The following is a 25963-nucleotide window of genomic DNA, read 5'->3' as shown; positions in this document are numbered from 1 at the left end:
CCTGAACTTTAATGGCGCATTATCTCCTTCGGAAGACGTTTGGGACCCTTATTTTTGACATTTTATTGTTTATCCTGTGCGTGAGGTCTGTTATCACCCCTTAAAGTTTTGTCCAAGAGTTCAGAAACACCCTGTATTTTAATTTTCAAAACGAAGAGTGGTATACCCAGTCCAGGTCGAGAAATAAGCTTGTTAACATAATAATTATATTATATATATTAAAAAAAACTAATAATATTTTGCACTTTTCCAGTTTATCGACGCTTGTCACAAATTTGGAAACGAATTAAAATTATCAGTTGGTTTTTTATGAGAAAAATGATAAAAATCATTAAATAATTTATTTCAATTTGCTTAACGGATGCTTTTTGAACATTGACATGCATTTTTATTTTGCTGTTATTGCAAGTCCAATGTTCAAATGTCGTAAAATTCAAAGTTTTTTCTCTTTTTTTTCATTGCTATTCTCTTGATAACTACGTCACAGCTCCCAATGCTAAAGGGTTGATATCAGGTTTATAGACAAACTGAATCAAAGAAATCCATCTTGGAATTTGATCTACGAGCGTGACGTAGATATCGAAGCAACAAATCGCAATTCGATAACTTCACTCAACATCCAAGACTTTGAACTCGCTGATAGCGACGATATTTTTAATTTTTTTAATTGAAACTTGGGAAATGAAGCGTCGATTCTAGAAACATTTCGAATTTTTAAGAACAAAAACTGTCAAAAAAAGTGGTAATGTGTATCTTTAACTTTGATTCGGTGTCAAGTTCAAAGTTTGATTTGATGATAATCTGACGGAAGTGTCCCTTCTTGAACAGATGTTGACTACTGTTTATAATGGGTTGAAGTAAGAAGCATTTCGCAGAATTTTAAGAAATAGTTCCTCACAAATTAGACTGGATTCATAAGAAATACTAAGGATATTTTTCTCCAGATTCAAATTGATCTCTAGTAAGTACTTTCTCATATATTGTGTTCTTTAATCATTTTAGTTCTGAAAGAGATTCTGATTTCTTTCTCTTTTTTTCTTTTTTTTTTCTTTTTTTTTTTTTTTTTGTTTTTTTTTGTTTTTGTTTAAGAACAATCTAAAATTAAGTCTGTAAACTTTGAAATTTTCTCCTACATTCGGCTTTTTTCAACAATTTCATACATGATTAGTTTTGGAAGAAAATACACTTTATGTTCAACACTGTTACTAAAAGATGACATAGTATTGGAAATGCTTTACTCTGCATAAAATGCAAAAACTAGTTCACTAAAAATTGGATGATTGCCAAACGTGCAAAAAGAAAAGAAAAAAAAAATCGTTTTAGTACATGAATGTTTTTTTGGAAAATAAATATTTTACAGCAGAGTTTCTTAACCCTTTTTGATATACAGACTGGTAAAAATGTGTGGAAAAAAAATTTTTTTACACAAAATAAAAACAAACTAGGTGTTAAAAATTTGTTACATAATTTAATTATATGATTTACATTATTATTTACTTACAATTACATCCGTAAATGTAAGTAATTACCGTAATTACTGCACATTAATAAATAAACCTTTGAAAAAAAATCGCTAATACTTATGAAAAAAAACGGAAAAATATCATGGAAAATCTTTACTCCCCCCCCCTTTAAAAAAAAATAAAATTTTTCATAGCGGACAGGAAAAAAAAATCTTCATAGACGGGTCACATTGTTTTCGTGGACCGAGGGACCGGTGCTGGTCATCCGGACCAGCGATTGAGACTGGACTTACTCTTTAACCGGAAGGAAACTATATTTTAAATAGCAAAAAAATAATTTCTCATTTTTAGTTATAGTTTTTGCAAAAAGTTTAATACAAAAATGAACTGAATTTATTTACTTAATGTTATTGACATAATTTAAGTAGGAAGGACCCACGATCCTAATATCGGCCATCGTAATTTCCCAATGACATAGACTAGTGGTTCTCAACCGTTTCACCACTGAGGACCACTTGGTATCCTTCCGAATTCTAGGCACACCCCATGCGATAGAAGAAATATTTTCACAATATTTATATTAAGTGAAATAAAATACAATCAAAAGGTTTCCTTAGAAAAATTTAATTGCAACTATAAAAGTGATATATATTAATTTTCGTGTCATTCCAAATTAAATCAACAAATTGGCTGTGCCGCACCATTTCTGATTTTGATGAAATTTGGTTGATACTATGTACTAACATTCTGTGTATCCACAAACTGCTTTTTTTTTCTTGTAAAAATTTTCTTCCTGAAATAGAGCTATTCTTTTTCTTGTAAAAGTTTTCTTCCTGAGATAGAGCAATTTTTTTGCTCCGCGGATAAGTGAAATCCGACATTTTTAATCCTTTTCTAAAAGCTGTAGTAAATGCATTTAAATTAGTAGGAGGATCAAACACGGCTTTATTGTAAAGGTGAAAAAATTAACTTTTACTTGTGCATAAAAAGAAACGATTTATAAGTTAAGCCTAATTAGAATTTTTTCGTTGTCAAAACATGGTTGAAAAAGTTGCGTTTTCATCATTTCGAGCCTAAAAAAGCCAAGAGAGGCTTACAGTAGGAATCGGATTTTTTTTCCTTTTGTAGTTAGTTATGCATACTAGAAGCACAGAAAAGAATAGGTTAAGAAGCACAGAAAAGAATTAGTAGTCCTTCATGGTGAAAAAATTGCTTAAACTTAAGAAAAATGAAAAATGGTCTTTTTCACTCCCCAAAAACGGGATGTTTGGTGATAAAAATTTGAAAATGCTACGGTATAGGAGCCATTACCTTGCCCTTTAAAACGAAATAAAAAACTGTCTTTTTTTTTTTTTAAGGCGAGAAGAGATATAAACCTTTCAATAAAACTCTTGTTTTTGATGAAAAATTATGTTTCGTAAATATAGTTAATGAAAATTGAAAGCTATTTGTTCTTTAAAATTACATTTCGCAAATGTATTTCAATGAAATTTGGAAGGTATTTATGCAGTCTACTTGGCCTCTTTTAAGTAATGCGCAAAAGTTATTATTGTATTACTTTAAAGGCTTATGTCTCTTCTACGCCCTAAAAAACAAGATTTTTTTTTTTAAAGTGCAATGTAACGACTTCTTACCCTACGATTTTCAAATTTTGTATCACCTTCCCCACAGGTCGATTTTACGGAGTGAAAAAACCCATTTTTTCAGTTTTTCTTAAGTTTAAGCAATTTTTTTCATGATAAAGGACTGCTTGTATCAACCTATTTTTTTATGTGCTTCTAATATGCATAACTAACTACAACAGGAAAAAAAATTAGCTTCCTACTGTAAGTCCCTCATCGGCTTTTTTAGGCTCGAAATGACGAAAACGGCACTTTTTTCACCCCCAATTTGACAACGGAAAATTTCTATTTAAACCGTTTTCGTCATTTGGAGCCTAAAATAGTCAATGATAGACTAACAGTAGGGAGTTAATTTTTTTTTTTCTGTTATAATTGGTTATTAGGCCAGTGCCAATAGCTTTGAAAATGGTAAAAAGTCGAAAAAATTTAGAACAGGATAAAACGAGTTCGAAAGGTAAGAAAATCTAATAACATTAATAGGAAAAATAAATTACGGGTGAGCTGAGTTCGGGAATGGGGGTGTAGGGGGGGGGTTTAAGGGGAAGAAAACGGTTTATCACGATTTCCGGAAAAACTAAGAGTCCTATCGAAAAAAACTAAATTACAAAGTTGTTAGTAATAAAAAGATCTACAACTTTTGTAGTTGCACTTTTTTTACATAACCTCAAAATTTATGCGAAAAATTCAAGACTTTTTGGTTTTTTATTTTTATCTCCCACAAAAAATTTTTTTTCACTAAATTTAATGAAAAGTTACCTTATGTCCCAAATACACTGTAATTTTTTGGATTTAAAGTATTTATTATTTCTCCTTATTTTGATTCAGTAGTAAAAAAGCATCAGAATTTTCAATCGAAAAATCTCACGTCAAAATATCTGATTTTTTTTTTAAAAATCGGAGCAAGTTTTTTTGTTGGAATCTATACTTTTTAATGGTATAAAAAAACAATACACAATACTATGGAAACTTTTCGCAAAAAATGAAAAAAATATAAAAAACTCGAATTTGAAAAAAAAAATTCATCACTATGTAAAATTTTAAGCTATTTATTAAAATTTGCTCTTTAATTACACAAAAAAAAAATGAAATTTTCCATATTACATTGACACAAACTGAAAATAAAAATATACTACAATAATTAAAAATCAAGCTGCAGCATGCGTTTGTTTTACCCTTCTCATCCACCATTAGACGGTTAGTGTAGTCTATGTTCAAATTGTCACGGTTCTGAAAAATGTGCCAATGTGGAAATAAAAACCTACGAGGAAGTTAATGATTTAGATGAAATTGGGGATGAAGAACTAATGCAGACTGGAAAAAATATTGGAGACGAAGATGATGATGGTCTAGAAAATTTCGAAGATCTACTGGAATCAAGAACAATAGTTGAGCATAACGATAAAGAAAAGCCATCAAAGAAGCGAAAACTAATGGATAATTAAAGAATGTGATTATAGTTAACGATTAAATATTGATAAATAACAAGATAATAAAGCGTTTTGTTAAAGTGAATGAATTTTTTCTTAAACGAAATAAATGTTCTATACCTTTTTTGTGTAATTAAAGTGCAAATTTTAATAAATAGCTTAAAATTTTACATAGTGATGATTTTTTTTTTCAAACTTGATTTTTTTTTATTTTCTGCATTTTTTGCGAAAAGTTTCCATAGTATTGTACATTGTTTTTTTTATACCATTAAAAAGTAGAGATACCAAAAAAAGAACTTGCTCCGATTTTTTTAAAAAATCAGATATTTTGACTTGAGATTTTTTGATTGAAAATTCTGCTTCTTTTTTAATACTGAATCAAAATAAGGAGAAAAAATAAATATTTTAAATCCAAAAAAATACAGTGTATGTGGGACATAATAAGGTAACTTTTCATTAAATTTAGTGAAAAAAAAATTTTTTTTTTGTGGGAGATAAAAATAAAAAACCAAAAGGGCGGTTTTTTGAATTTTTCGCATATATTTTGAGGTTATGTAAAAAAGTGAAAATACAAAAGTTGTAGATCTTTTTATTACCAACAGCTTTGTAATTTAGTTTTTTTCGATAGGACTCTTAGTTTTTCCGGAAATCGTGATCCCCCCATTAAACCCCCCTACACCCCCCCCCCCTTCCTGAACTCAGCTCGCCCGTAATTTATTTTTCCTATTAATGTTATTAGATTTTCTTACCTTTCGAACTGGTTTTATCCTGTTCTAAATTTTTTTGGTCTCAAACATTATTGGCACTGGCCTAATATATATATAAGCGTTTAAATTAATACAATAGTAAGTTTTGCAGATTACTTAAAAGAGGCCAAGTAGACACTGCATAAATATCTTAAAAAATACCATCCAACCAAATTTCATTGAAATACATTTGCAAAATGTAATTTTAAACAACAAATAGCTTTCAAGTTGTATTAACTGTATTTACAAAACATAATTTTTCACCAAAAACAAACGTTTTACTGAAAGGTTTATATCTCTTCTATGCCTTAAAAAAACAAGACAGTTTTTGTTTAGTTTTAATGGGCAATGTAATGGCATCTTACCTTAGCAGTTTCAAATTTTTATTACCTAACAAACATCCCGTTTTGGGGCAGTAAAAAAATCCATTTTTCATTTTTTTAAAAGTTTAAGCAATTTTTTCACCATGAAAGACTACTAGTGTCAAGTATCAACCTATTTTTTCTGTGCGTCTAGTATGCATACAACTACAAAAGGAAAAAAAATTAGCTTCTTGCTGTAAGTCCCTCATCGGCTTTTTTAGGCTCGAAATGACGAAAACGGCGCTTTTTCAACCATGATTTGGCAACGGAGATTTTCTAGTTAGGCTTAACTTAAATCGTTTCTTTTTTATGCACAAATAAAAGTTCATTCTTCCACCTTTACAATTCGCAACTTCAAACTAGAGGGGCGCTGCAGCCACCGTCTAATGGTGGATGAAAAAGTAAAACAAACACATGCCGAAACTTATAACTTTCTTTGACGCTTAGTGAATGGCAGTAATTTTTCATCGTGTTTGAGGGAAGTTTTCTTTTCTATTCTTCTGAGATTACATTACACCACAAACTGTCTGAAGCCTGTAATTTACCCCAATGAAAACACATGGAATGGGATGTTTTACCTTTTTCTTTAGAATTGTTAATCACCGCAAGGTAGCGTATTCGAGCTCTGGAGTTGCGAATAAAGCTGTATTTGATCTTCCTACTTATTTAAATAAATTCACTAGAGCTTTTTGAAAAATGAACAAAAATGCCGAATTTCACTCCTCCGTGGCGCAAAAAAATAGCTATAACTTAGGAATAAAATTTTTGCAAGAAAAAAAAAACAGTTTGAGAAATATAGAATATTGGTACATATTACCAGTTTCTTGTCCAGCTATTTTTATTACACATCTAACATGCTGATAATATTAAAATTTTGTTGCGTGAACATCCAGCCACTTAATATCACAACTTCAGACCAATTTCATACTTTTTTGCGAAATATTTATATTTTTGGAAAGCAAAGTACATTAATTGTGTCATATTTGGGCCCCCTATCTTATTTGAATTATTATCGAGGGGAGCTGTTGAACTATATCATTGTTGTGAAAAAAGTAATTCAAACAACATGTTTAAAAATTGATTTCACAACAAAGTAAATTTCATTGTGGAAATTTCCTTTGTTGGAGGAAGATATTAAAACTAAAATAACGGGGATTTTGAGCAAATCAGTTTAACTAAACCTGATATTATCCGGAAACATCTCTTACTAAAAAGAATAAACATATTCAGGATAGATGGTTAAAACAGCAGTGAAGTGCTTTCTTGTAACTCCGAATGCACGTACAGAAAATTATTTATATTCGGAAACATGCAAGGAACATAAGAACAGTTATCATATTGCTGATGATGTGCCATAACTTCGGTATTTTTGTTTGCGATGAAGGTCTGATGAGTTTTCAGCGATCACCACCCGATACAGATGACTTCATACTCCTCAGAGATATCACTCGAGAAGAAATTATTAACCCTGATTTGCAAAACGGCAATCCTTTACAAGAAACAACTTTTCAAACTAATAATTTCAGATTAAAAGATGTAAATGAGTTGGTTGATGGCGCTTACTGGACTGTAAGAAGTCGGTTGAGCAATGAAAATAGCGTACTGGGTGGTCAGATAAGTTATCCTGCTTCTGTGCCGCAGAGAGGTAATAAATTTAATCATGACAGTAATGGTATAAGTATTTTTTCTGGAAGGAAAATAAAAGCAGGAAGAAGGCAACAAATAAATGATAATGATGACTTGCAAAGAAATAAACGTGTTGATGATCTAGCGCAGTTTTTGTTAAATTATGCCGAAAGTATGAGATTTGCTAATGTGACTACACACAAAAATTTGCATGTGCAGATGCATTCACAGCATAATAGCACCACTAGCAAACCGCTTCGTTTGAAGAGTGTAGCCGAAAAAAACACGTTTACTGTAAAATCAAATTCTCAGCTCATGCCAACGAAAACTGCCCAAATTAATAAACATAAGAACTACGCAATTGGGAGAAAAAAGGAGATGTACAAGAGAAATTCACTTTCACAAAAAGCACATCGGAGTGTGTTAAGACAGAACCTCTTGTCAAAAACCAACCAGGATAATTTGCAGAATCAGCCTGTAGAACATAAAAAATCTATAGAAATTAAAATTCTCCAAAAAAATAGCACAAAAGAGATTAAAATAATCAAAGAAATGCTTGATCTGCTGTCAAAAAACTTAATAGAGAAAAATGCTCAGGAAAACAAAATAATCGAAACAGAAAATGCTGAGCAAACTACCTCTACAAAACCGGTTAAGCTGAAGGACATAATAAATGAAGCTTCGAAGAAGACCAAGTTTGATGTAAGACAAGTACCAGAAAAAGAAAGAAAAGATAGGTTAAGTCTTGAGGATCTTATCACACCTTCAGAATTCCCATCAAAAAATAGAAAAATGATTGAAATCAAAGTATTTCATAGCAATGGCACTAATTCTTCTATTGGTATTAAGGAGCTTTTAGAATTGCTGTCAAAAAATCCCATTGAAAACCCTTTAACTTCTCACAGAAAGATTTTCTCTTCTACAGTTAGTGGCATTGCTGAGAGAACTTTGGTGGATAGATCTCATGACATTTTATCAGAGCGTTCTCAAAATAAAACTACGCAAATTGCAGACCTTGCAAAAACAATTACATTGGGAAATATTGTTAAACATGATGATGGTATAGAACTATACGTGAATGGACATTTTTCGACCCAGCCATCTCTAGCGAGATTAAAAAAGGAATCTACTGAGCAAAATTCAAATTTGGAAGATTACAAATCAAAGGAACAGCAGGTCAAGAATGCATTAGTCTTATGGGTTTCAGTTGCAGGTGGAGTGATTTTGGCTGTGCTTGTATCCGTTTATCTTATAGTTGTATGTGCCAAAACGAAATATTCAGAAACACTGAGAGACTTTAAACAATGTCCTAAGCAAAGTGTTCAACTGTTAAAGAATTTGCATGAGAAGAAAGCCAAAAGCTTCAAACATAATCAAAGCTCAGTTAAAAGACAACACAGATCTGAGCCAATAAAGCAAAAAAGAAAAGTTAAAGAACAATATCCTACGGTTGTACATACTGAGATGAAACCAGTTCTACTACAGCGATTAGAAAAAGAAATATTGAGAGGAGTTACACAAAGCAATGTTGAAGATGGAGCACATAAACAGTCAATGAACCAGAAGCAGGCATCAGAAGAAAAAAATGATGAAGAAGTTAAGACATATTTGTCGTTCAATGATTTTTTATTTCCTGAACCTGATGAAGAGTTTGAAGCAGAATACTCTTCTTCTTTGCTTAGCAGTGTTAGTAAAAATAGCCTTCATTCATCAAATGATAATGTAAAATCTGTTGATCATAAAAAAGGATTCAAATTAAACAATCGATGATCTTTTGAGAATGGATTATTTCGAACAAGTTTGTAGTTCAGTAGTTATTGTAAACATTTAGATGCCTTGTGTGTTATCCCGTTTACCATTCCCCAAATCAAAAACAGTGTCTAGTTTTCCAAAATGACGAGCATCAGTTCGGTGACTTAAAATAGCGATTAGAAATTTCTTTAACTTTAAAAATACTGCATAAAGTTAGATACCATTTTAATTTGCATCAAAATCTGCACTACCAAAAGTTTCCCTCAGTGACTAACGCAATTTGAGAAATCACGCCTAATTCCCATCAAAAATTCGTTAAACTTGATAGTACTATATTTGGGGCAAACTTAACTGGGAGCATTGGGAATGCTGCGCAGATCCTAATCACAGCATTACGACGCTACCAGTTTAGATTTGTCCGAACTATAGTTTAGGTGCTTTTCAACTCTCGCTCCAAAAGCTCTCATGGCCAAACGTGTCCAATAAAAAAAAAAAGATTAAAGCAGGATTGAGGTTTTATAACACACACAAGCGTGGTCGACGGGATAATACATAAATACCCATTCGAAATTGTAATACCATTGTTGTTGACGAATTGGACGAAACTCATAATAGACATTGAAAATTCGACATGAACCCTCGAGAATGTTTCAAATAAGCATGTAAAACTTACCAATGAATAAAATAAAAGTAGCATCAAGAATGCTTTAAAAGTAGGTATCAGACCACAGAAAAAGTTCAATTTGGATTTTTGAAGAAGATGTTGAAAAACGTATAAACGAAATTAACAACTTCATATTTATTTTCATACTTCAATGATTTGGAAAAAAAGAAGATAATTCATTTAGTAGGCTACCATGTAAGAGTTATAATACGTCCTAATAAAGCCTATTCCTTACTGTCGCAGTAATTGCAGATTCCCCATTCGAAGAAAAAGTGTATTCCTTCAGTACACTTCGTGAACCCACATGTGACATTTCCTACATTGATTCCATTTTTCTCTTGATCAATTCATTCTTTACGACAATCTCAGAAATTTCTCCAAATAATACAGGCAATTTACACAGTCGACATCCTCAGATTATGTACCTTCTTTGTTCTGTTTTGTCTTCTTTTTTCTCTGTTTAATTTCATTTTTAGATTTTTGTACTGATTTTGATTTTGCTGTAGCATTTCCTTTTTACTCAAGAGCCCTTTTTTTTACGGGAGTATAGGTGTACAACTTTTTCAATTCTCACCGTTTTTGGCTTTCGTCTCTCCTGTTTTAGAAAAACGTCATAATGCTTTAAGACGCACGCTAGTTTGACTGATATACAGCATTATCTTCAATAAGCATATCTGAAACCCAATTAGTGTATGAAGGAATGCTGAAGCCCTTGCAGAAACAGATAAGCAGAAAACATTCACACCGGGATGACGAGTGCAGTCATAAGTTGGGTCAACACTCGTGGATATAGGTAGTGTACAGTCCGCCTCTGACAAGTTGAGCTATGGCCTTGAGTAAGTCCATTTCTTTCAAGGGAGAGCAATCAGTAAGAAGAGAAATTGTTAGGCGAAGAGTTGGGATACCATTATGACTTTTGAACTTCAGGCGTTTTTCCCCACCCCTATTTCAACCTTAGATCATTAACACATAGATACGGCAGTGGGCGTGGTTGTTGATGCAGGAAGAACCGCGGGGGAAAGTAAGGGGATACCACGTGACTGGGATGGACACACAGTGGAGTGTTTCGCATAACTGCGTAAATTCTCGTAGGGATTTGAGTAGCGTTGATTTGAATTTTTTGTCTTCGGCTAGAAATGTTTTGGAACATTTTTTTTTCTGTGACCCGCAAGCGCATAGTTTACTGATTAATGGATTTTTTTTTCTATTTTATTTCTACTGTAAATTGTTGAGTTACGCCGATTTAAAAATGGTTCTAAAAGTTCGCCTATTGAGAAATAGAGTTACTAATTCACCCACGTTTTCGAAAGAGGGTAAATTGCAGAGAAGTTCTTTACGATGAATGAAAATTATTTTTATTTCCCCTCGCTCTCTCTCTTTTTCCGTTTGTAATGCAAGATAGCTTTTTTACTTTTAACTTACTATTTCATGCTTTCAAGAAATGAATAAAATATTAATTTTGTGAAAATGATGTTAAAAGTTTCAAATAGTAATGTATTTCAAACTATTTTTAGCCTATCTTCCCCGCAAAAGTTTTTGTTAAAGGAAAATTAATGAAATAAATAAAGGCTTAATCTAATCAAAAAACATCGCTAAAACAGGAAGAAAATTTTCAAAAATAAATTAAAGAAAGGCTAAAAAATTTTTGCAATTTCCCCCCTCTAAATTATGTGTTTGAATCTTGTTTGTATTTTCCTTATTCAGCTAAGTTTTTTTTTTTTTTCTTTTCTTTCAAAAAATATGGATCGCTCGTTAATCGCGAAAATTTTAGCTACTCTAAACATATTTTTAATATTTTGGGTTCGGAATTAAAAAAGGTATATTTACGAAATTCGAAATGCAATTTCCCGTACAGTTTACAAGTTAGAGATAGGCTGATTTTATAGAGAAGTGCATTCATAGCGTAAATTGTTTTATTGCGTGTAAAAGTGGTTAGTGAGATGAAAAAAGTGTTAATTTTGTCTTATAGGACAGGGGAAAAAAAGGTTTTTATAAAACAATTGTTTGAATCCCCCTCCCTCCCCCAGTTGATACCCTTCTGGGGGAGGGGTGGATTTATACACGAAATGCCATTAAGAGTCACTGAAAAATGTAAATACTGAAATTCAGATATGTTTAAAATCATATTTCATGTCTAAAATGCACTGACATCACTACGGGGGAAGCGTTTGCGTATGGGGACGCTCTTTTGGAAGGTGATACCTAAAATGCATTTAAAAGTAAAACCTGTGTGCCAAATTTGGTAAAACTCCCACGCAAATTTTGTATTTGTATAAAGAACAAACACTTACCCACACGCAAACATACATCCATTTATATATATATATATATCTTTTTCTTTCGTTCTTTTTTTTTTTTGCTAAGTTAGACGCTATTTTTTATCGAAATACTTCTCAATTTCCATTATAATTCTTTCAACTTTCGAATACCATTAGCTCCTCTAATATTCTTCAACGTTTATAATTGTTTAGAGAAAAAATGTTGTGGCAATAAAATTAATTGTAACACAAGATTCAAGAAAATTTCTTTTTTTTTTTATTTTCCAGTTATTGGTTTTTGAACAAGATTAGTTTTGTGCATTTGCTGCGTACTTTTGGTGCACTTCGGGATTCATTGATGTTTTTTACGTAATGATACATTCGTATCCTTAAATATTTTTCGGTTATTAATTTTGTTAGTTTATATATATGATTTTCTTCAGGTTCGTACTCCAACACATGCTTTTTCATTGCAATTGTGTGCACAACAATACGGCATGTTATTCAGTTGGACTCTCTCCTACTAGAATAGAGACATGGGAAGAAAACGCTGAAATCCAAATGACCGAATCACGTGGTAGAGAGCGGCGAAACTGTTTGATCTTCTCCCCGGGTCGTAAAACTTTTCGCCCTTACTCCTGCATCAGCGCTTACAATAGCGACTGAATGGAATGGCTCGTCTATCTCTTAATGGTCTAAGATTTCAACAAATGGAGTCGTTTAATCGGTAGGCCAGCGGAGCTCAACTTGCCAGAGGCGGACAGTAGGAATTCTTTGAACTTCTGAAACAGCCATTGAGTCTGATCTATTACCGGTGTATCCAGCTCCACTTTCTTTTATGTTCAATATAAGTCAACTGCTTAGAGATTCAGATTATCTCATCGTTGGGGATTTGGCCAGTTGGAACATTATAAATGGTCAGTGTTCCCTGGATTGCTCACCATCCATCAATCCCAGGAAGTATTCAAATACAATTTTAATGGGCGGCAAGGGGGTGTACACTTTTACCCATAGGCTGCAGCTTATGACTACAATAAAATGAGAAAGAGAAATGTTATCTCGATTTGCCACACAGTAATCAATCCTTTCTACTATTAAGCTCTGAGAAGTTAAGCTATGGCCTTGTGAGCAAGTCCATTTCTTTCAAGGGAGAGGAATAAGTAAGAAGAGAAATTGTTAGGCGCAGATTTGAGTTTCCACTGCAACTCTTTTGTTGGCGAGAAAATCCTGTACCGCTTGTTACTTCTTCCTTGAAAAATATTGTTCGCCAAATGAGCAATAACACTGCAAACTAAATCGGCAAGTTTTGACATCAAAAATATAGTTTGGGATAAATATGCGAATTATCACACTTACCGCGAAAGAATTCGCCTACTTGCTCCAACTCGATACATTCAAATCAAGTTACACCAGTTTAGGAATCTTAACTAATAATAAAACTGAAAGTCTCTCTGTCTGTCAGGATCTCTGTGACGCGCATAGCGCCTAGACCGTTCGGCCGATTTTCCTGAAATTTGGCAAAAAGTTAGTTTGTAGCATATGGGGGTGACACCTTAAAGCGATTTTTCGAAAATTCGATGTGGTTCTTTTTCTATTCCAATTTTGGGACAAAATTATCATAAGATGGACGAGTAAATTACGAAATTATCATAACGTGGAACCGTAATATGGGCACAAGCCAATTGACGAGATACGAAATTATCATACAGTGGAACCGTAACATGGGTACAAGCTAAATGGCGAGAAAATTCACCATACATTATTTGTAAATACACAGCCGAACCAAAAGACCTTTTAATTTTTCTATTACGGGTAAAGCCGTGCGGGTACCACGAATAGCTTTATAAAACAATCCGAATAAGACTTTATTTGTTGCGATGAAAGATGGTTTACTAAATATTAGTAAGTTTCGAGGATTCACTTCGTTATCATAGGTTGTAGAAGAAAACAACTACAGAAATAAAAATTTACTTATTCTTCGAAAAAAAAAAAAACTTTTTTTTTTCATTAATTACCCATGCGACTTTGTACATCTCTATAAATAAATAATGTACATTAATTTTCAAAATGAGAGGTCCATTAAAAACTAACATTCTGTACGTGAATGGTATGGAATGGAATTCGGTACGTACGTGTTTTTGCTTTTTTTATTTTTAGGGGAAGTCCACCAAAGTCGGACCCCCAATTTGTTTTCTTCCTACGACCTACAACTTCGTTAATATTCAAATTAAAATAGCTTGTCCACTGATAAAACATGCTTCATTTGGTTGCCGAAGAATCGCATAGTCTTAAGATCCATGTAAAAAATTTCGTAAGTAGCAATATTTGAACTCAGTGAAAAGTGGGGGAAAATACATTTTTCAACGGTTTTTCTAATTCAGATCGTTCTACTTTTTGAAAGAATTTCGTCAACAATGCGAAAAATAAGACAAAGGTAAGTTTTATATTTGTTTGTTTTTACCTTAAAGTACCAGAGTATTTATACGCTTAAGAACTAGAATAAGAAAATAGGTTGAAGAATTGTATGAGCCTAAAGAGTTGTCCATCCCTTTCCCTGCCATGAATTGAAAATTGTGTTCAAAGAGAAGATACTAAACTACTACTAAAATGATACATACTCAATTTCATTGCGTAAATATATCATTTTTCAGAAATATGCGACCGGATTTTGGAAAGTACACAAAAAGGGGGGGGGGTCTCACTTTGGAACACCCCCATGAGATTCAGAAAAACAAACGCTTTGGATCACATGGTTTCGATAGTTAGGAAGTGCTGCAAACTGTTTCCAAAAATCATAATTTTGTTAGCTCCTTTCGCCTACTACATTCTGGTAAAAGTATAATAATTCTTACCTACTTTGAAGTGAAGTGATGGGGATTCAAAGCCACACTTCGAAACTTTCTCAGAACACAAGAGCAATCATTCAAACGCTACTCACAAATGGTTAACTCGAACTGACCAATGGCGATCCCACAGATTGCTGAAAAAGAAAAAAACTAACTAGTAAGATTCTACCGATATTATGTGCTACGCATGTGACCTTAAACGAAATTTTAAAAATAAAACACTGAATTATACAATAAGTGTCAAAATACACTTGATTCTATTTTTAACTCAATTGAGCTGCTTTGGGCAAAATTTCACAAAAATTCATATTTTGTTAAATTTGTAAATTATTTGTAAAACTACTCGTTGTTCGTTTCTGAGCAATATAAATTCATTAACATGAATGAATAAACTCTGAAGTTCAGTACCATTCAAATTTGTATTCAAACAAAAATTTAATTTTTCACGCAACTTCAATGTGAAAATTCTTCCCAATACACCTATCAAGTCTTAATGAAACAATCTCTGACCTTTTGTATTCACTCTACGACTCAAAATTTCACGTTTTCAGTTAAATTTCTTCATAATGAATGAAGTTTTTAGCAAACAAAGTATTTATTTAGTAATCTTAACTTAATGTGCAAGCAGTAAAAATCAATAAAAAAAATTGCATGATAGTATGAAAAGAGATTCACTTTAAACATGTTCACGTTAAGCACTCACAAAGGTTAAAATTTCCAATTTTTTTTTTTTTGCTTAATGGGGTCGTTTCCGAAATTTTAAAAGTTTTTTTTTTTTGAAAGAGAATGCTTAAAAACATAGCATTTGACCATTTTTAAAATAATTTAACAAAGTTTACTGTTTTTTAAAAATTATTTAAATCCGTGCACAGACTCAATTTTATTTTTTACACTTCTGCGCATGACATCACAAATGATGAACTGCCATTCACTGTTTCCATTAGCGCAGAGCACAATACTTAATTCACTAGGTTGACAGCAAGCGTAGAGCGAAATATTTAATTCACTAGGTTGATGGCAAGCGTAGAGCGAAATATTTAATTCACTAGGTTGAGGGCAAGCGTAGAGCGAAATATTTAATTCGCTTCTGAATTATCATAACGTGGAAACACGGTATACAGCAAGCTTAAGCATTCAGTGCGTCAGTTGAATACGCGCCAAACTTCATCATTTGTGACGTCATAAGACCACGCCTTGTTTGAAAAATCGGACAATTTAAAAAATTGATTAAAATATAATTTTTGGGAAAATAAAAGTATTTTCTAAGTCCATGTTTTTTTTTTTTTTTTTTTTTTGCTCATTCTATCAACTTTAGTGACTAAGAGTAGTACTTTTGACTGGAGGAAACAACCCCATTTTTAACACGCTTTTCTTAGAAAGTATTCTCATTTCTGATTGCCAATGTTATATTTTTTCTCCAATTCTCATAACAATTTTTGTTGATATTTTTTGAGTAGAAAAAATAATATTTTGTCAGTAGTGCCTTTGTGTGTCTTAATACTGATAGTAATTTCGTATATATATATATATATATATATATATATATATATATATATATATATATATATATATATATATATATATTTTGAAGTACCTACCATTATGATTTTTTTAATGACATTTGTGTAGTTGATAGAAAATTTTGCATCCACTCGTACACATTTCAGATTGAATGTTTTGTTTATTTAGGTTCTTCTACCCTGACAAAATGAATTTTCATATGCATGTGATTTTCCTTATTTCGCTTTTTATCATTGGTAAGAAATTATTTTTATTTTTGTGAACTTATTTTATTTTTATTATTATCAATAATGTTATTATTATTATTATTATTTATTTATTTTCTGGCAGCAGCTGTTTTGACTAAATTCCAAAACAGCTAACATTGACTTACGCATGATTTGCGTTACCCTTAAAAGTGCTCACGTTTTTTTAGATTTTAGACCGTCAAACATTCCTGAGTTTCTCCAAAATGAAATTAAAATATTTAAATTCGCTTTAACGATTTATATTTGCTGTATTCAATAAAATCAAGTAAACAGTCCTTTTTGGCTGAGATAAATCAACACGAAATGCTGTATTTTGGAGCTGTATCAAAACTCTTGTGAAATGAGTATTGATTTAACAATTTAAAATTCTAATCAAACACGGAAGTGTATTTAGATAAAAATATTCATTTTGAAAAATATAATTTCTAGCGGAAATCCTTATTCGTGATAATTATCACACTACAAAAATGAGGAATTAAGGTACTTAGCTTCATTACACAATTTCTGCTGCTAACCAGGAAACCATACGATAGAAAAAATGAAAAAATCTAAATAAGTGGCGATCAAAAGAGGAAAGTAAAGCTTGTTTTTTGACGCGTGAATTATCTGCCCTCGTCTCTCCGTTATCAAAACTTGTGGTCTTAAAGTCTGCCAAATTTTTTCGAAAAGTCGCCAAATTTAGCAAGTTTCAGCGGATTATGGAAGTCATCTTTCGCACGCTTTGCAGATGGACGCCCTGCTACAAGCAGATGTTGAAATTCATGGTACCTTCAGTTTCTCACCAAGTCTTAAAATTTTGGCAGACTTTAAGACTTTATATCAACGGGGAGACGAGGGCAAATAATTTTTGCTTCAAAAAATGTCTCAATATGCTCTTTCGGTTGCTACCAATTTAATATTTTTTTTCATGTTCCAAAATTAAAGACTTTTCGAGAATTTAAAGATTTCAATTTCTCTCCGACCTGAAAAGCGTGTGAAAGAAATCTCCCATTACTCACCGAAACTCGCTAAATTTGGCAAATTTCCTTAAAATTTTTGGCTGACTTTGAAACCATATATTTCGATAATGGGGACACAAAGGCAAATAATTTATGCATTCAGAAACATGTTTATTATTCTCTTTTAAATGCTAATAATTTATTATTATTATAATCTATATTTCTTTTTCATTATTACATTTTCATGTGGTTTTGTGGCCAAATTTCAAACCCTCATCTACAATTTGTTACTTAACAGGAGAATGTCGCCAACGTCCAGATGAAGTGGTGACCACGAATTGCAGGAGTCAAGAGGATGTAGAAGAATATCTGGACAGAGTCATGGAAAAGGTTCGAGATGACCTCCCCGAACCCCTAAGACTTCCACCAAGGTCTACTGTAGTTGAATTAAGTGATGGAAATGTTTGGGGATTGTCGAATGTTACCAGGTTTGGTAGCACAGAAGTCAGATGTGAAGGATACACAATTAGCATTTCAGCGAAAATTACAACAGATGAAGTAAAAGTAAGTCAACGGCATATTGACACACATTGATCCACTGTTGAAATGCAAATGTTGGAAGAGGTATATAAATTAATGTTTCAGAACAATAAAGATTCTTAAATATAAATAAACTAGAAAATTGCCCATCAAGATATGACGGGTGAAAATAGTTTCTTCATTTGAACGAAACATTTACCTGTTAGGTGATATTTTGTTTTGGATCAATTAGGATCCAAAAAACTTTCAAAGGGGGCGGGGGAGATCACTTTCAAAGACCCCCTTCAGTGGCAAATACTATGAATCCCTGTAAAAGTTTCACCGGAACCTTCCAAATCCCTAGTTCATTTTGAAAATGCGGAAAAAAAAAACTGATATTGCTATTTAATTAATTTATCTGTTTTGAAGTTTTTAATTTTTTTTAGAAGATGTTGCTTACCACTCAATCAGAAAAGAAAAAGAAAAAGAAATTCAAACAATATTTTCCTCCGAAAATATTCAAATTGCAAAACAAATTAAATTACATGCACTTATTAAAAAAAATATCTGTTTTACAGCTCTATAGGTTCCATACAGCCGCTTTGAGTTATAACATTTTAAACCTTGTAGTTTATGACGAGATATTTCGTCCATTTAACATGTAATTCTGGGACTGTCCAACTGCAAGGGGGTTAAGGCACCGCCGTTAAGTAAACAATAATGCTCTTCAAAGAATTTCAAAAATTAATTACTAATCATTAATCAATCAATTATGAATGATAGATTTTTCTGAAAATATTTTACATAAATTTAAGATGTTAAACGGTAAGATTTCTGAAAGTTTTATGAAACTCTGAAATGGTTAGGTTGAGTGCCTTTGTAAAACAGGAAGAAAATTTTCATCATAACCGTACTGAATTTGACACACATCTTGAACCGAGCTCTCAATTACGACTCATTCTGATGAACTAATAAAAAAGATATCGTGAAATCCCGTTCCCAGGAATACCAATGCAACGAAATTAATCTTCAGTTCAGATTTTATTTCCTCTTCTTCGCTTGAGTTCCATTACAACAAAATGTCCGTGACAACGAACAAAACTTGCGGTCTCTTGGAAGTTCGTTGTTACGAGATTTCTCCGTATCTTTTTCTTCTTGGTAGATAAATATAATTAAATAAGAACAGTGGCGGTGATTCTGGGGAGGGGGGAGGGTCAAGGGGGCAACCGGCCCCCTTTTTTTAATGGTTCAGTTATTTATTTCATTTTCCAATTTAGGAAACAAAAACTAGAAATTATAAAAAAAAAAGCAAAAATGTTAAACTTTTCTGATCATAATTATTTGTTCTACTTTGTGTATCTGTTTACGAAACATTATTTAGTATACGAGCAGAAACGTTTAGTTTATGTATTCATTGTTTAAATATTAGTAAATCAATTGTTTTACTTCAACAAGCCATACTTACTTGATGAAATTAATTCTAAGTGTTTGTGACATCTCAAAATATTTTGGGGTAAAGAATGTCTAATTCCTGTCTAAGTGTTTCTTTGGGGAAACTTATTATGTACATAATTCATCCAAATCTTAAGGAAACCACGAGTTAAGCTGTCAGATTTAGCTGTCAACTACCACTCATATGCTTTCAAATTCAGTCTTTGCAAAATTTTGTCCATTTTTTTCCCTTCATTTTTTTTTTCTTTTTTTGCTGCCGCTAAAAATGACCGCTAGAAAAAGACATCCAATGGCTTTTAGTTGTCTTTTTTCTTTTTTGCCCCGCCGCCCTTTTCAGTCCCAATCGCCATCTCTGAATAAAAAACACATCATTTTCTGGAATAGGTACTTTTTTCATCTTTCTTGGCAATTTGTTGCATTGTATTTGATCAAAATCAGCCTTTTGGTCTTATATTCACTGTGTTTCAAAAATAACAATCCAGTTTTCTAATCAGCATTTTTAATGAAGGAAAAATAATACACGCAAAGAACAAATATACATAGGAATTTAACATGTCAACCCCGCATATCAACTTCAACACAATGACCAATGTTCTGCCATAGAAAAGACTTGTGACTTTAATCGTGTACGTAAGAGATTAAACGTGACCCCAACCGAAAAAGTCAAAGGGTGTTAGATCAGGTGGATTCATCAGTTTGATGGCTGTTTCCGTACTTTCATAGGTACAACTAACGCACCTCTTCATATGTTTTATCACCCAGTTCCCAGGAAACGCTGTCTATTCCTTCTTTTAAGAAGGGCATTTCTTCAATCACTAATGAAAGAAGTTAATACACATTACAGTCTGACCACCGATAAGGCGTATAAGCGGAAATGGACGCATCTATTAGTTTACAGAGGTGGTACCAGTTTGTTCGTTACAGATGAGCGCTTTTGCCTCTTAATTATTTAGACGTAGTTTGGTAAAAATGACAATTTGGTCACTGCATTCTTTTTTAAAAATCTAAACTATAATCAATCGATATTTTCACTACAACAATTAATTGATTCATAATTTTACAACAAAATTTTGATCTTACCATTTTGCTTTTACATTTCCCGACAAAATGAAAGCATTTTATTTTCTTTTTGTTGATTTACATAGAAACTTTTTTTTGTTCACCCTCATTTTCAACTTAGAGAATGTGATAAATTAATAATTTCCTAGGGACATTATAAGACGCGTGCAACAAAAATCCCATCGCTGTTTTCCCTGATAGATTTATTCAGATGGAATCGTCTTAACTCTTGGCCGATTGCCAAATTCCATATTTCTCGTGGTCGGACTGTAGTGTTTTCATGCTAACGGATTGTATTTCTAGAACACCCCGTATTTTTGGACCACAAAAGAAATAAGGGCTTTGTATAAGGTTAAATGTTATAATTTTATTTGAAAATCATGCAAACTTTTGAATATGCTTTGTCTCAAACAGGGACGTTACACCTGGACTAAGGCCGTCCGAGGCAGAGAAAGAGAAGGCTATGTAGTTTTCATCTCGAAAGACTTCGAAGCCGAAATTGAGTTGTTGATGGACTACGGGGCAGAAGAACAGGATCTGTACCCCCGATTGGAACGATTTCGAATCAATCGATTCAAGAACGCCAAAGTGGAGATGACCGGATACGGGTACTTCACCTGGGCCTTGGGAGAGATGACCACTCTGATGTCGGGAATATTCCAAAGGGCTATCGCACACTCTATCCAAGGACCCTTAACTGAAGCACTTCAAATGCATTTGAGGGAAATTCGATTGGAATGATCAATGAATGTGTTGTGCAGAATCTCTGTTTTATGTGAGGGACGTTAATAAATTATTTATGTTTTTAGAATTGTTTCCTTTTTTTTTCTTTTTTTTTTTCTGGGACGTATCAAAATAAGTAAAACGTTTGATTTTGCCATTCTAATATTAGTGATTAGAGCTAAAAACTTGTCAGCATCAGTTCGCTTTGGGGTCCTTTTATAGGAGAGGGTTGGACAAAATGACACACATAAGGATTAAATTTACCCATGGAAAAAGTTAAAAACTAGAACTGGTAAACACTTAGACTTCACAAAAAAAAGGGAGAAAGTTTTTTAATACAAAAAAAAGGGAGAAAGTTTTTGAGTACATTTTTTTTCAATAATAATTTTTGTAAAAATGAAAGAAAAAAAAAGTCTAAGCCAACAACTAAGTAGCCAATTTAGGCTCAGAGGTGAGACAAAATGGCGGCTGCTCAAGGTTAGAAAATGAAGGAAAGACCTCTATTTTTAATAGTTCAATCATTACACTGTGGTACAACATTTTACTTTTTTCCTATAATATTGAGAAAAATAGCGATTTGTGTCAGGTTGGGTCTGCTAAACATAAATATATAAACTAAATTATTGTAACACGTACCATTCTAAAGTTATGACAAATTAAATTTCCATAAGTGGATAAAAACTGAAAATTTTAAATATAATATAAACATGTTTTCAACTTACATTTTGAATCTTAATGCAAATATAGTAAAAATATACACTTATACGTGCATTGTGAAGAGAAACAACCCAGGTTTTATCATTGAGTAGAAAAATAAATCCTCATGTTTTGAAAGAAATGATGAAAAATTAACTCTTCCTTTTGTGAAGAGTGAAATCCTCATGAATTGGACACCAACAGTAATCTCTCAACAGTTTTGCATTCCATTTCCCTTCGTAACGTTCTTCTATACATTTAATATTTAGATGAAAGGGTTCATCTTGTTCATCACTCACCATTGTAAGATTAGGAGGGAAAAAATCAAAGTGAGAACGCAAAAATTTCTCACTTTGAATGCAAGACATAATCACAGAATGCAAGACATCTTCAATGACATTCTGCACCCCATTGTTTTAAACTTTTGCAGCAAGTTTTTCCCTAAAAATTTGGCATTTTTATTGATGTTTTGACTGATTAAATATCTTTGAGCCAAACTCTTTTTGAGACAACCAAGCCGATAATTCTTTTTGGGTGAGATTTTCATCCCGGTCATTTTTCTTCATTAGCATTTTCATTTGTGGGCCGCCAAATCTGCCGTCTTTTAATTTAGCTTCACTCAATTCGGGAAAATGCTTTACAAATACAAAAATCCTTTGCCATTTTTATCCATAGGTTTGACATAATATTTCGTCAAACCGAGTTTTATATGTAAGGGTGGAAAAATCATTTTCTTGCGGAATAAGAGGTAAATTAGAAAATTAAGTGTTGCCACTTCAGAAACTTACGGCAATTCTAATTGAAATAAAATATTCTATTTAAGAAAAACTGTTGCAGATGATATTTTTTACAGTATATACTAATAGGCTGTTTTATACTTCTAGTTATTGAAATAGTTATTGATATATATGTGGAATCAAATTCTTTTTATAGCATTATAAGCGAAGGTGCATGAAAATGTTATAGAGGCTATAACAAAGAAAAGTGGCGTGTTAGCAACCTGTATCATTTGGCAATTTTGGTTACAATTAAATAAGTAACTCAATACACGTGATAGTATTCATGTTAGAAAAATCGTGTCACACAGTTATATTAATGAATAAACACAACGGCAGCATTTACTAATTATTATAAGGCAATATTGACTTTAAACATGAACAACAAGTCAAATTGATGACAAATTGAACACTAGCTATTAGCATATTACACAGCTGATGATGGATACTAAATTTAGCTATGCATAACATTGAATAATTGGAACGTCATGAAATAGAGCAACTCAAAACTGTGCTGTGGTCATGTTTCCCGCATTGACGCTAGAACATATATGCACCGATTCATGTAAAACCCATTCTTTTGGCACATATTTTTAAAACTTTAAACATGCTCTTTCCTAAGATCAATTTTTAAATTTTAGTAACAAAGGTTAAATTACACTGCTCAAAACAATTAGGGAAGCACATGGTTTTAACAAAATCACGCAAAGATGTATGCCAATAAGTAACATAAAATGAATAATCCATAATTTAAAGCCTATCAGGAAACGGAAGAAGAAAATTTTATATGCAAATCAGTGTTCATGACGTCGAAAACCAGAAAAAGGAGATAAGGATAGAAATCGGGATGTTGCAGCCCGGTCAATTTAGACATAAAAATAGTGATCAAATAACAAAAATTCCGGGAAAGCTAAATTTTTGTAGAGACCTTAGGTTTAGCATTACAAATAAGGTGCCAAAAGTCCCCGTCGATCCCATGTGCGCTAAAAAAGTTATTCAGGGTCAAAGGTCAAAATTTTAGGTTTTTTGGATTTTTCTCAAAACCGGTAAGTTTTATCGAAAAGTACCTCAGACCAAAGTTGTAGATCTCAAAATTTTCTATAAAAATGGTCCTCATGATTTTTCTCCAAGACCAAACCATTTCCCAGATATTGCGTACTCTCAAAAGACAGCCAGTCATTTACAGAATCCCTTCTACTCGCATGGCCTTGAATAACATCTGGCACTTACATATGGTCCGTGTGGCGTCGTTCACATACCCAGGGGTGCCCAACCCACTAAGGGCATGGGCGCACTCCTCAATATCACGGAGCCCCCCTTCAAAAGCAACAGCCCCCCTCCAAAAACTGAGAAAAATACCCCTCAAAACAGCCCCCCTTTAAATGTTTTTTGAGCTCTCAAACTGTAACCACATTTCATACAATAAAACAGTTTGGCTAGCGAGTCGCATTATTATCTTGACTCCTGACAATGTTTGGCCTTAGTGATACATTGTGGGTAAGATTTCTGGATTCTAATCTGACTAAGTAATCAATCTCTCTTGGTTAGACAACAAACCGTGGTTGACGCTTCTTCATCTAATTTTGCGCATCATCTCACTGCTTTAGTTCAACGTGAGGCACTGGAAATCATATAATTCAGTAGTTATGCCCTCAAGCACCATTTCTTTTAAAGTTTTATCTGATATTCCTTTTTTAAGAAGATGATCCGAGTTTTCCCACTTCTGCTTATCAAAGAACTCAAGTTGAAATATGGAATTGTAAATTTTCGCTATACAGTCGAATTCTTCAAACTTGCCATCGTACTATGTTTCGATCATCAGCTCTCGTTCTGCATACTGGTTACTTTGAGAATCTAAAAAATATAACTCTAGGCATTGCGGATGACCATCATCAGAGCACTTGTTTTGAGATGGATTACGACGACCAGTTCGAAGATAGACAATGAACATTTATGATTCCAGATTTCAATTTTGAAGCTGAGAGACTACTATGAGCTCATCGATAAGCAGAACTGGTAAAACTCGCCAGCTCCCTCTTTCAAAAAGGGGATTTCCGATAAAACTTTGAAAGAAATTGCCTGATGGTGTACCTACTGAGTAGTATGGTTTTCAAAACCTCACATGTCATACTAAAGCAGTGAGACGATAGGTTAAATAAGAAAAAGAAATGTCAGGTACAGTTTGTTGTCTAACCAAAAAGGATAGATATATTCGAGTTAGATTAGAATCTAGAAATATTAAGCCACAATACCATCAAGCCACAATTTCAATCAAGAATGAAAATATGAGAAGTAAAATAGTTCAACTCGCACGCCAAACTTATGTTTTATTGTAATCAATGTGGTTACAGTTTGAGGGCTCAAAACCCATTAAAATTTCTTAACGTCTTTTGTTTCAAAGGGTGACTTATGTGGGCTGTTGCAAGCCATATTTTTTTTTTTTAAATTTTTATACTTAACCTTTGTTCTCTATCATAGGTAAATTTGACATTTTGAGCCAAAGTTATGGGCTAAGCGGAGAATTAACATTTTTTTTACTAGATAAGAAATGCTTTTATTACTTATTTTTTCCGTATCTAAGTAAGAATTAATTAATATGAAAACAAACTTTTACAAATCATAACTTCTAATATTTTTTCTCTAAGTATGGAGCAACACGATGTTATTCAATTCTGACACTATATTGGTCAAATTCAAGATTCAACACATGTGTGGAACTTTAAAATACAGTTTATTATTAAAATGATCTTATGCAATGTGTAATCTACACAAAAAGTCTGCTCTTAAGAGCGATAACATCAAATTTATCAAATTTTGATATTTGATGAAATTATTATAACTTTTTCCAGTTTTTATGCATTTATGGTCAATTTCAAGGCACGAGCGACACCTCAAGATATTTTTTGCGTTGAAAATCCTTTTGGATAACCAAATATCTCTACAAAAGGCAACTTTTCCGGGCTATTACTTAGCGTTTATCAGATTTCGATTTTCTTCAATCCACCCTAATGAACATGGCCATTGGCCAGTACTTCAAAAGTAAATCCACCTCGTACTAGAGCAGGATTAAGTGAATCTGAATCCAGCTTTTGTTGTAAAAAACACTGCTTATTTTGTGGCGAGGAAGCGGATGAAGAGGCTGAGAAGAACAAAACGCAGAATTATCGCAGAAAAATTCATAAATTTTCTACACTTGCATTCAAAGAATCCCTTTTAAAGTTAGCTAAAGATCGTTCTGAGGTGTGTCAAAAGCTGCCCTTGCACG

At 32.7% G+C, this 25963-nt stretch overlaps 1 protein-coding gene across 1 annotated transcript; it reads left to right on the top strand.

The window, feature by feature from the left end:
• The first annotated feature begins 697 nt into the window (after positions 1-697).
• On the top strand, positions 698-21304 carry LOC129230003 (uncharacterized). The gene is made up of 4 exons (XM_054864391.1): positions 698-961; positions 16456-16523; positions 17772-18037; positions 20918-21304. The coding sequence occupies exons 2-4, from the start codon at positions 16475-16477 to the stop codon at positions 21242-21244; spliced, it is 642 nt and encodes a 213-aa protein (XP_054720366.1). The 5' UTR covers positions 698-961; positions 16456-16474; the 3' UTR covers positions 21245-21304.
• Positions 21305-25963: the final 4659 nt, after the last annotated feature.

This window comes from Uloborus diversus, chromosome 9 (genome assembly GCF_026930045.1).
Source record: "Uloborus diversus isolate 005 chromosome 9, Udiv.v.3.1, whole genome shotgun sequence".
NCBI classification, from domain to species: Eukaryota; Metazoa; Arthropoda; class Arachnida; order Araneae; family Uloboridae; genus Uloborus; species Uloborus diversus.
This window is presented reverse-complemented; position numbering and strand designations above follow the sequence as displayed.